The 12,951-nt window shown below is 41.3% G+C and overlaps 1 protein-coding gene across 1 annotated transcript in view; it reads left to right on the plus strand.

The window, feature by feature from the left end:
* The window catches only part of LOC121387081 (folylpolyglutamate synthase, mitochondrial-like), a 37,272-nt gene extending 26,609 nt beyond the window's left edge, over positions 1-10,663 (plus strand). Inside the window, exons 11-14 of the mRNA XM_041518103.1 lie at positions 2,809-2,861; positions 6,095-6,170; positions 6,951-7,020; positions 8,791-10,663. Coding sequence (XP_041374037.1) covers positions 2,809-2,861; positions 6,095-6,170; positions 6,951-7,020; positions 8,791-9,254 — 663 coding nt within the window. The 3' untranslated portion in view covers positions 9,255-10,663. The remainder of the gene's footprint in view (positions 1-2,808; positions 2,862-6,094; positions 6,171-6,950; positions 7,021-8,790) is intronic.
* Positions 10,664-12,951: the final 2,288 nt, after the last annotated feature.

The following is a 12,951-nucleotide window of genomic DNA, read 5'->3' on the forward strand; positions in this document are numbered from 1 at the left end:
AAGTACATATAAGAGATATCTTACTGCATTAGGAAAAATGTAGCGGTTCAGAATTACAAAATGGTTGGCATTCAATAGCCGATGATTAATTAATTCATGTGCTCTAGTGGTGTCGTTAAACAAAACAAACTTTGGACCTCATTTTCTCTCTCTCTCTCTCTCTCTCTCTCTCTCTCTCTCTCTCTCTCTCTCTCTCTCTCTCTCTCTCTCTCTCTCTCTCTCTCTGTGCAATGTAATTTGAAATCCACCACGAGTTTTCTATTGTAGATATCATAATGTATGAGCCAACGCAATTTTATTTCAAGCAAATTTATCACGAAATGTCTGTATATGGCTGCAGTGTTTTGGCTGGTCAGACGAAATGGCAATGCTACTGACTAACATTTGCTTTTATTTGATCTGAACAGATTCCCAGAATGATATGATCATATTTCTGTCATAAAACTAATCCTATAATCATCTTGTACAAAAGGTTGTTCTTACACACCCGTTGGTGAGAACAGCATGTGTTATTTTTTATAACATATACTCTTCAAAAGAAGAAACGCAAAACCACATTGTCGTAACATTTGGAGAATTGATTTAATTATTGAATGGTGAGTCCGATAATTACCAAATGTTGCAGGATTGTTCACAATTCACTCTAGTCCATTGTGAGTAAGTGATAGGACACACCACCAAGGTCAAGGTCATCTGGAGTCAATACCGGGTGTGGCCTCCGCGTGTGTTGACAACTGCCTGGCACCGCCTGCCCATTAAAGCAACCAGAGTACGGATGACGTCCCGGGGGATGGTGGCCCACTCGGCCTGCAAGGCTGCTGCCAGCTCGGGCAGGGTCTGGGGCTGTGGTTGTCGCTGTCGGAGGCGTCGGTCCAACTCGTCCCATAGATGCTCAATTGGGTTCAAATCCGGTGATATCGATGGCCAAGGAAGGACATTAATGTTGTTGTTCTGTAGGAAAGCCGTTGTGAGACGTGCTGTGTGAGGCCTGGCGTTGTCATGTTGGAACACTGCGTTGGCGTTGGCCATAACTGGAACGATGTGTGGCCGGAGGATCTGGTCAATGTAGCCCTGTGCATTCAGGTTGCCCTGCACGTGGACCAGGTCAGTTCTGCCAGTGTGTGAGATGGCTGCCCACACCATGACACTACCCCCGCCGAATCTGTCCACTTCCTGCACGCAGTTTGCCGCATAACGTTCACCACGACGCCTATACACGCGACATCTTCCATCATGACGTCGGAGCAGAAATCGGGACTCGTCACTGAACCACACCTGTCTCCATCGCAGTTGAGGCCATTGTCGATGAATCTGGCACCACTGCAGTCGGAGTCGACGGTGTTGTGGCGTTAAGATGACACCTCGAACTGGACGTCTGGCACGAATTCCTACCTCACGTAGGCGGTTCCGTACGGTCTGGTCGGATATCCTGCGCAAACCTGGTATTGCTGCGGCTGTGGAGGTGGCAGTAGTCAATCGTTCCCGAAGGTGGCGTACCCGGATGTAGCGGTCCTGCCCGAGGGTAGTGACCCGTGGTCGACCGGATCTAGGGAGGTCACGTGTTGATCCATGTTGCTGGTAACGGTCCCACAGTCTGGAGATGGTGCTTGGGGACACATGGAATGCCCTGGCAACGGCCGTTCTGGATTCGCCTGCGTCTAGTCGGCCGATGGCATTGTTTCTCTGCGGTTCACTGAGACGTGGCATGTCCTGGATTGTCAACTGTCGGCCAGATACAGAGGCCAGGCAAGCGAACACCCTGCACTTTTATACTGTCGGTGTTCATGTTGCACGTGCAGACAACGCACGTGCAGTGGTGACATGGTTTGCACGTGGCTGCGTTTTTGCGAATATTCACATTTTGGAACTTTATTGTACAGTAGCTGCGTTTTATCGAATGTAACCGTGGGAATGTGTTTGGGACATGCAATGACCTTATATTCACAAAGCATGAACCGGTAGGAAACATAAAATCGGAGTTATAACCCATTTGTACCCTTTTGCGTTTCTTTTTTTGAAGAGTATAGTTGTTTACACGAGTACGTGTGTTAAAAGTTTCAAGACAAACGACTGGCTGCTCCTAGGTGATTTCCAGGTCGCCAATGTCATATGTCCAATAAAAAAAAAACGCTGTGAAAATCAATTACACTGTGACGTATAGTTAACCTGACAATCATGGGTCTGTGACGCGTAAGTCAGCTACAAGTGCAACAGCTGTAAATAACTTGTTAAAATTTGCTTGAAACCTTGAGGATATGTAAGAAATAGATTAATACATTCGTTCCGTTAGATACCATTTATTTCACAACTCGTTGTTTAAAAACGTATCAAACTCGCTTTCGCTCGTTAGATACATGTTAAAACAACTCGTTGTGAGATAAATGGCCACTCATGTATTATTCTCTATGTATAACTTCAAACAGACTTCTCTCATAAAAGTACTTTTACTGGTGCAACCTGGCTGCATAATGGACTTTCTTTCGGTTGAGACTGTGCTAATTTCCAATGCCTCTGAAAATTGCGAGAACGATCATTTTACTTAACTTTATATTTTGTTCGCGCGAAATTCGGATCACCATTTACCTGGATATAACTGGTTACGCAAAAAGGAAATGGGTTACATAGATTTATTTCTGCGTAACCAATAAATAGGTCGCGCAGATTTTCAATTCTCAGATGCCTGTTTGCAAATGGTGATGCAATATATCACTCGCTGCCTAGTCCTCTGCGAGCCAACTGCCACCCACGGCAGAAACAAGGTTCCATTGATGCAATATTATTGTATATTATTCATGATTTCAATTGCAGCAATGTGTTGAGTGGTTCTTAGAGAAATCAGAGGAGGAGGCAGCTACTATTAAGTGAGTCATTAACTAGTAGGATTTTTGTAGGAGGTTGTGCAACGTTTAAAAAGGGCAAGCTACAGTCCAGTTGCCAAATACCAATTTGGGGTCGAAGTGTGCAACATTTGCCAATTTCTCAATTTCGACCGCCATATTAGCGACCATCTTGTATTTACGTAACCCATTCATAAAATCTGAATTTTGCTGTCATCAGTGTTTTCCTTGGCTCCTAAAACCATTGGGTTGATTCAATAATGTTGTTCTCTGTCAAGTTATAAGCAATCTATGGCGTTTCCCTGATTTGGCCACCATCTTGGCCACCATCTTGGATTTTTCAAATTCCTCAAGGGCGCCCGGGTGGCACTCGGTGGATTATCGATGTGGACCCCTACAGAGTCAGAATCGGCAGAGAACAACTATGCACCAAATGTTGCACACCCAAGTGGTAATTCCTCCAGACTACAGTATTCACAGAGAGAGGGTGCATTGTTTTAAAAGGTCACGCACAGTATTGAAATGCACACTAACGTTAATACGGACAGAGTGGTTTTTCATATAGGTGTCCGGTTTAACGAATTTCCAGTAGTACTGAGTCATACCCAAATACTTCTTTTCCTTGAATGGCAAAAAATCTATCGATGAAAAATAATTCTAACTTATATTTTAAGACAACCATTTAATTTTTAGTCATTTCTTAACTGGATTTTGAATTTTTAAATTTGTTTGTATCGACATTTTTGTTTCAATTTAGAGGCTGTACTTTTCATTGCTTGGAATTAATTACGTTTTACCAATGACTGTTGGGATTAACTTTATCAATTACATTTTATAAATGCAATGAAACTGTTAACAAAACGGTATCCCAGATCAGGTAACCATGTCTTTCCCACGTTGAAGGAAAACTATCGAACACAGAACCAACAATTAAACAAATTGCAGTTCCAGTTCTTTATTGCGTTAAGGTTTTACAACTTATCATCATAATACAGTGTACAACAAAATAATAAATATATAAAGGATTATGGTGAAGAGTGAATAATACTACTACTACTACTAATAATAATAATAATAACAATAATAAATAAATAAATATTTAATACATATGTCATTATTAAAGGTAGGATCAACTCAAACAAGAGCCTTTTGTGTTGGAAAGATGCATACCCGGACCACCAACACATACTGACACTTTAACAAATGAAAAATGCGTAATTTTATAGTTAATAAAAAAATATGATTATTCCTGCCAACTGGGGACAGCCATTTCGTTTCGTTTTTGTGACGTCCGGTGGTATAGCTTGGGGCGAAGTGACGTCAGCTCCGTCCATCTCCTCTCCTTCACAGTGTAAACAAACGCTCTAATTTACGACAAGGCGCTTCGCTTTCATCAACATGACTTGTAAAATAACATAAATGACATAGTATAATAAACTATTTAACTAAATATATTTCATTTTGCATCAATAGAACGAAATGGAGTTATAGTATTTTTCTTTTTAAAAAAATCCAAAGAAAAAATGCATAATTAGGCCTATTGGTAGGGTACGTTCGAGCAAAAATGACCACTCACGATACCCAAGTGATACTTTTCTTTTCTTTGGGACGACGTACTTGGTCAGTTTTGTGATTTTAGATGGGAAAGTCTACTTAATCAAGGGTTTTACAGAATTACTTACAGTAATAAAGCAGGAAGGCTGATAAGTCCATTACGTGAGGAATATCCGTGCGGTTATCACACAATACCCTGTGATCTTAATAAAAGAGGCACGTCGTTTTACTGTGTCTAGACATAGTGTCTGGGAACCGTCTAAATATACACCTGCCAATCAGGAACCACAGGTACAGGCCACGGAAAGAAAAGACCAATTAACCAAGAAAACACTCCGATTATTATTTCAGTACATGGGTTAATTTATGTACAAAATATAATAGTTATTTCAACACTTTGACACTGATGGTTTATTTTGTATTGAAAAATAATATACAATTGTTGTTGGCTTACTGGGGTGGCTATTATTAAAGAACATTGCCAAGGGCATTTGCTCTTAATAAATATTTTCCGAGAATATTAAGTTATTTAGCACTGACAGACGCTAATAGCTGGGTAAGTTTGAAAACGCTTGGACGTCTATGGTAATATGTTTTAATAAATTTCATTCAAGATAAACAAGAAGTGAAGATTGTATGTATGATTGGGATGTATGAGTGTGTTCAGTTGAGCCCCAATAATAATTTGAATTTAATGAGTTCACCACAGTTGAACATGAGACAGACAGAGGGATCTCTAGGCCCGTCTAGGAGCGCTGCTCAAACATCACATCTTGGTGGATCAGGAGATCTACTTACAAACCAAATGTTTATTGTTTTGTGATTCTGTATGAGCTTATGTTTAAACATTTAAGCTTTTTTAGAGGAAAGTAGAATTCCTAGGTATGGTAATTTATGCAGACGGGAGAGAAATGAGACCGGATACATAGCTCGTGAAAAAAAAGCAAAAAACGAGGGCCATTTTTGACATTTTTAAACAAAAAATAACCCAAGTATTTGTATTTGTTTTTAATAAGGGTAAAATGTATACCAAATTATCTTATTTTCATGTTCTTTGTCCAAAATCAAACATAGGGTTTGACACCAAAACACATTCCTAGCTGGAACAGCCACCGAGTTATGAATGTTAAATTCTGAAACATACGCCATCAGTCACGGCGGGACATAGCTCAGCGGTACAGCGATCGCTTGATGCGCGGTCGGTCTGGGATCGATCCCCGTCGGTGGGCCCATTGAGGTATTTTGTCGTTCAGCCAGTGCACCACGACTGGTATATCAAAGGCCGTGGTATGTGTTATCCTGTCTGTGGGATGCTGCTAATCGAAATGAGTAGCCTATGAAGTGGCGACAGCGGGGTTCCTCTCTCAATATCTGTGTGGTCCTTAACCATATGTCTAACGCCATATAACCGTAAATAAAAGGTGATGAGTGCGTTGTTTAATAAAACATTTCCTTCCTTCCATATGCACGCCATCATGACAAATTGACGCCATTTTTTTTCCGCACGCATTTTAAACACTGTCATCAAGTGGTGTCATACTCACAACACCCCCAATGATTATTTCTAGCCATGAGGACAAATGTTACCTTTCCGTGACCACCTACTCAAAAACTAAACCGGTAGGGGGAGTCGACTGACCTCTCTCCCGACCCCCCATTGGCTATAGACCTGTATCAATATTTGTTTGTTTTTTCCTTCCCAGAGGACGAGTCTACAAGGTTCTCTTGTTTACCCTTAGCGGGCATAGGAGTATCGCTAGTATGCTTTCCATCCTGAAGGTAAGTGACCATGCTTTCAACATTTCATGTTCATTTTATTTCGACTTATTTTTGTGCTTTTATCCAATTAAGGTTCAAGCACGCTGTCTTGGGCACACACCTCAGCTATCTCGGCTGTCTGTCCAGGACAGTGGGTTAATTGTTAGTTGTTCGTGGTTATTTCAGAGAAAAGAAGGTGTAGTGGTCTTGCACCTACCCATTGAGTCGTAAAAACTCGCTCTGGGTGGGAGCCGGTACCGTGCTGCGAACCCAGTACTTACCAGCCTTATGTCCGATGGCTTAACCACGACACCACCGATGAGGGTGAAATAACTATCGGTCAGTTCTTAAAGATCACAGAGTGACAGTACCTGAACCAACCCCCACCACCACTCCACGCCTTCACGGAACGAGATATTAGCGAATCACCAACCAATCGGTGATCGTCAGACCTCATAAATGCTGATGCACACCCATCTAACAATTTCCTCTCATGGACAGAACTTTCTGGCGAAGTCAGAGGTTGTGCCCACGACATGCGTGCTTGAACAGTTCTCTGATGGAAGCATGCCCAAATTACGCACGCCCATCTAACAGTTTAACTAACAACTAACCATTAACTTAAGTTCTGGACAGACAGCCCAGATGGCTGATGTGTATGCCCAGGAGAAAGGTGCTTGAACCTTAATTGGATATAAGCACGAAAATAATTGTGTTTTTTTATTTGTTTCTCTTTTTTTTTTAGGAAAAGGGTTTAAAATTTAAGTACACTTATAATTGTTTTGTGTTTGTGTATTGTAGGTAATCAATTTTGATGAAGTTGTATTCTGTCCCGGTGTGGATTTATACAAGTTACATGCGAAATCGTCAGGTAAGTAGTATTATACTATAATATATATGAAGTTGTGTTCTGTCCCGGTGTGGATTTATACGAGTTACATGCGAAATCACCTGGTAAGTAGCATTATACGGCCAAGGTCAATACCAATTTCTTCGGTCCATAAAACATGATATTTCCCGAAATGTGGTCAATAATTGTTTTATTACATAATGTCACCCACTCGTACATTCCAGCTTTGTTTATCAGAATTGAAATACGGCAACGCTTATAATTTCCCGCAATGTGTTAAAACTGATGGGATTTAGTGACGTCGCCTTTCAAAGACCTTTAAGACATAAAAATTAGTCTTGGTTGTTATTTTGATTTTGTGTGGGTTTTTTTTATATAAAGATACTCTTTTAAACTCTGAAATTCTTAAGTTATAGTGAATACTAATAATTAGCATATCAGTGTGTTTAAAAGTGTGGGAAATACAAGTAACAACCGAAAGGCGTATGATTTCGGTGTTTAGAACGTCGCCATTCGTGTCAGCTGATAAAGAGCTAGCACTCAACTGACTGAACTAAATCTCGCCGCTTGCTTGGTTAGGGCTGCAGTTAAAACATAATGTAGCTGTTGTACTGTTAATTTGTGGAAGAATGATTTTTTTTTTTTTTTTTTTTTCAATTAAAAATTAGAAATATATTTATTCGAGTTTTTGGTGTTTTTTTCCCCCAAACATTTTTTTTTTCTTCATAATAATACATATAAATCCACACCGGGACAGAATACAACTTCATATATATTATACGTTGACCAGTTGTGGTGTTCAGTTGAATGTATCCACCGATGTGGTTCGATCCTGGTACGCAAGGATCTCAGGCGAACAGATTGAGCTAAATCCCACCCCTTTACATAGTACTTACAACTTAGATGATCAGTTGTGACAAACTCAAAGATTTCCTGGTATTCCTCGTGTTTTCGGTCAGGTCAGGTCAGGTCAGGTCAGGTCATATCACAGGGTTTAAAGTGTACATTCAAACAAAGCTGTTGGGTGGGAGAGGGGACCGCCCGCGCTTGGGAATTGATAAGTGCAATAGAGCACAAGCAGCCTGAACAGGGTCGGGCGGGGGTGTCTGTGTTGCTTTTGAATGTTCAAAAGTCCCGTACGGTTGAGTCCAAAGATGAACTAATATGAGCAATTTCGTGAGGTAATTTTGGCGCATTATTTGGAATGGTTCGTCGAGAAATAATTTGGAGCTATTTGATTGATTTGACTTTGTTGGCCGAATTGTAGCTCTAGTATTTTCTGTATCTCAAATCTATTTATAGTAAACGGACAAGGTACGTATCTGTATCTAGGATTAGCGACTGAAAATTACTTGGTGCGTCTTTGACCAAACATTCTGTTCTTTGTCATTTTACCGGCCTCTGTGGTTTAGTGGTTAAGCCATCGGACATAACACTGGTAGGTACTGGGTTCGCAACCTGGTACCGGCTCCCACCCAGAGCGAGTTTTAACGACTCAATGGGTAGGTGTATGACCACTACACTAACTTCTCTCTCAACAACCACTAACAACTAATCACCAACACCTTGCTCAGATAGCCCAAGTTTGTGTCCAGGACAACGTACTTGAACCTTAATTGAATATAAACACGATAATAAGTTGAAATGAAATGTGTATTTCTATGAGCTAACCCTCTGTCCTGGACAGACAGCCCAGATAGTCGAGCTGTGTGCCCAGGACAGCGTTCTTATACCTTAATTGGATTATAAGCAGGAACATAAGTTGAAATGAAATATGTTGTTTCTTTGCAGCTCAAAGCAACGAAATATTAATGAACGCCTCTGAAAAGATCAAGATGACGTGGGACACTCTATGTGGAAACTGCCCTGAAGATGATTGCGTCAATAATGACCATTGTCCTTCTACCCTGACCAGTGTCCTGCAGACCTGTCCGGTCACTGGTAGAAGCACAACCTCAGATCACATGAATAAAATTCCATCACCTCACTGTGATGTTAACAAATCCAGTTCGAGAATGAACACTGAAAACGACACCAATAACGGGAACTGTCCGTCCTATGCGTTCCCTAGCCATCTGCAAGCTTTGTATTGGGCGACTCAAGGTCGCGAGCCCAAACTGAGTCCTGACGCAAACTCGGACCTGTACAACGTCCCCGAGAGACTCAAAGACGCAGATCACATTCAAGTCCTCGTCTTATGTATGCGTCTGGTGGGAGCAGTTCTCGGTGTGTTGTCAAACGATGCGTCAAACTGAACAGTCGTCGATATACACGGGATCTATATGGTCCGTCCCCTATTTTTTTTTGAAGTAATTAATTTTGCCTTTGTATAGGATAATGAGTGTTGTTTCAACATACTCAAGCTACACTATATTAATGTAACGCCTCAGTAATCCCCCACCCCACCCCCCCACCCCCCAAGTCCTCACAAAAAACATCTCCCCCCCCAAAAAAAAAAAACCACACAAAAAACCCCCACACAAAACAAAAAAACAAACAAACAAACAACCACAACAACAAAACAACAAAAAAGCCACCCCACATTTTCTGTTGGAGGAAACAGCGTGTGAGACTTTTTATATGTGATTGGCTGTTCCCCGGTGATGACCCAGACGTCAAAGCCATACCATCCAATGAAATAAATAAGCACGGCCGAAATTGATTGCTGTGTGACGTTTAAGTTCATCGGATACACACGCTATTATGTTAGCTGGGACGTTTAAGATTGATTTAAACCTAACCGTCAGAAACCACTAATATACAACTCGTTGTTTTAAAACGTATCCACTTCCATTTGGAGCGCATTGTAAAAAAACTAGTTACTCATGGCATTCTATTTAGATGTTTCTGGGTGCTTTTTTATTTAACAATAGTTTGCGTTTCGCTTTTTTGGTGAACGAAAAAAGGTTGTCTTCGTTCCTGTTTACTGCATCTAACGGTTATGGACAATTCTTTGGAAGCGAAACTGTCTTCACCAGAAACAATGATAGGGTTTTGTTGTTTTGCAGTATATATATCTGAACTCTTATTTAACGTAAACAGGGTTTTGTGGTATTGTTATAAGGTAAACAAAAATAGTATTTTTATACTGAACAAATATACCCAGCATATCTAACCAAAATCTGCAAACACTCTCAGAATACCTGGCCACTCTATCTAACCCCACACCATGGTATGTGTGTGTGTGTGTGTGTGTGTGTGTGTGTCTCTGTCTCTCTCTCTCTCTCTCTGCCTCTCTCTCTCTCTCTCTCTCTCTCTCTCTCTCTCTCTCTCTCTCTCTCTCTCTCTCTCTCTCTCTCTCTGTGTGTGTGTGTGTGTGTGTGTGTAGGAACGTACGTATGTGCGTGCGTGCGTGCGTGCGTGTATTCAGACCTGTTTGAGTTCCCCATCTTTAAATTTTCTGTCTTTTATCCTTTTCCTTTCCAGTCTGTCCTAGAAATTTCATCGTGTTCTCTCCGATATCGTAAGCCATTCAACCTTTCAACTTCTTTAATGTCCAGCTGCACCTCCCAGTCCTTGTCTCTCTAATAGGGTTTGGACGTTGCCGAGTTGTAAAGCGCTCGACTGATACGCGCTCGGTCTGGGATCGATCCCCATCGCTGGGCCCCTTGGGCTATTTCCCGTTCCAGCCAGGAGCCTATTTCACTAAACATCGTAAGTTTACGTCAGCAACTAGCAGTTATACCCAATCTGATTAAAATTAGCTCTACTGAGTCTGCCAGTAGATCTAACAGCATTGCATGGACTCCCATGTCCAGTTGACATTTCATCTATAAATAACAATTTAAATATCGACCAATTACACTTCGCCTTTTGTAGCGTTATTTACACGTGTTTGACATCTATTTCACGCAGGAAATTACATCATTACGGAAGATAGAACATTTTAAAGGAAGGATGGAACTATCTTATTTAACGACGCACTCAACACATTTTATTTACGGTTATATGGCGTCAGGCATACGGTTAAGGACCACACAGATATATAGAGAGGAAACCCGCCGTCGCCACTTCATGGGCTACTCTTTTCGATTAGCAGCAAGAGATCTTTTATATGCACCATCCCACAGACATGATAGCACATACCACGACCTTTGATGTGCCAGTGGTGGTGCACTGGCTGGAGCGTGAAACAGCCCAATGGGCACACTGACGGGGATCGATCCCAAACAGACCGCGCATCAAGCGAGCGCTTTACCACTGGGCTACGTCTCGTCCCGTAGAGCATTTTAAGGACAAAAGAACATAAAATATTTCAAAATATATTTCTTGCACTATAATAGTAATAAGAATGATGATTTAGTCGTAGATTTACGTTTACGTGCAAAACTAGGCTTACGATGTTTTGTGAAATATGGCCCAGGGCACCACGATTGGTATATCAAAGGTTCAGGTATGTGTTATCACGTAGCCCAGCGGTAAAGCGTTCGCTTTATGCGCGGTCGGTCCAGGATCGATCCTCGTCGGTGGGCCCATTGGGTTATTTCTCGTGCTAGTATATGAAAGGTTGTGGCATGTGCTAACCTGTAAGTGGGGTGTTGCATATAAAAGATCTCTTGCTACTAATGGAAAACAAAATGTAGCGGGTTTCCTCTCTAAGACTGTATATCAATTTTTTTTTGGGGGGGGGGGGGCGGAAAGTAGCCCAGTGGTAAGGCGCTCGCTTGGTGCGCGGTCGGCCTGGGATCGATCCCCGTCGATGGACCCATTTGGTTATTTCTCGTTCCAGCCAGTGCATTATGACTGGCATATCAAAGGCCGTGGTATGTACTACCCTGTCTGTGGGATGGTGTATATAGAAGATCCCTTGCTGCTAATCGAAAAAGAGTAGCCCATTAAGTGGCGACAGCGGGTTTCCTCTCTCAATATCTGTGTGGTCTTAAACCATATGTCCGACGCCATATAACCGTAAATCAAATGTGTTGAGTGCGTCGTTAAATAAAACATGTTTTTCTTTCTTTCTTTAGTTCAATGTGCTCTAGTGAGGTCGTTAAACAAATAAATCTTTAGTATCTAAATAGCACCATATTAGACAACATCTGGGTGGGTCAGAGTTCGAGGTAACCCGATTTGAAAGAGCAGTTAATACATATACATGTAGAATACTAAACGAGCTTGCCTGTCATACCATTTTTATGAAATGAATGAACAGTTTTGGCATCTGACGAGCGAAAGCGAGACAGATACCAACACTGTTCACAAGTTTCATACTAATGGTATGACAGGCAAGCAAGTTTCGTATTTTATTTATTACAAACCAACTGGAGACAAACCGCAACGTAGAAGCAGATGTCTAGATCTACTACATGTTATTTATTTTTTTACGAATTGGGTCAGCAAGTGATCTACGTCACGCTCACGTCACATCAATATTACACTGGTTAGATATCGAGTGATTGTTATGACATGAGCAATATCTTACACTGGTGTGTAATAAAACCAGTTCTGCCATTGGTGATAAATGTGACAGTGCTGTCATGTTGTTGTTAGTTGTTTTTGTGTTTTGTTTTTAATTTGGGCAATACATGTAAGTAATATTACTTCATCCTGTCCCACGGTGTCAAAGTAAATCACGTTTGCGTCAAAACGGAACCGAGGAATTGGCATATTACGATATACTAAACAATGCTAAAACTCGTACAAAAAATACAAATGATTAAGTTTTAAACCCATATCAACTCTTATAACATGATGTACAAAATGGTTCCATGTATGGGTTGTCAAGCCATGACCAGAAGCGGTCAAGCTCTTTTTAAGTGCCCTATGGGCAACCTAGGGAGACACCTAGGCATCATATAGGTCTAATTAACGAGCTACTATCGACTCACCAAAATCAAAACCAACCGTTCAAAATTGCGCCAGACTTCCTTAAATCAAAATTGCGCACCTTTTCCATTTGGCAACTACTTTGCTCCTTCAAAATTCCATAGCACCATTACTCCCCCCCCCCCC

Source organism: Gigantopelta aegis, chromosome 13 (assembly GCF_016097555.1).
Source record: "Gigantopelta aegis isolate Gae_Host chromosome 13, Gae_host_genome, whole genome shotgun sequence".
NCBI classification, from domain to species: Eukaryota; Metazoa; Mollusca; class Gastropoda; order Neomphalida; family Peltospiridae; genus Gigantopelta; species Gigantopelta aegis.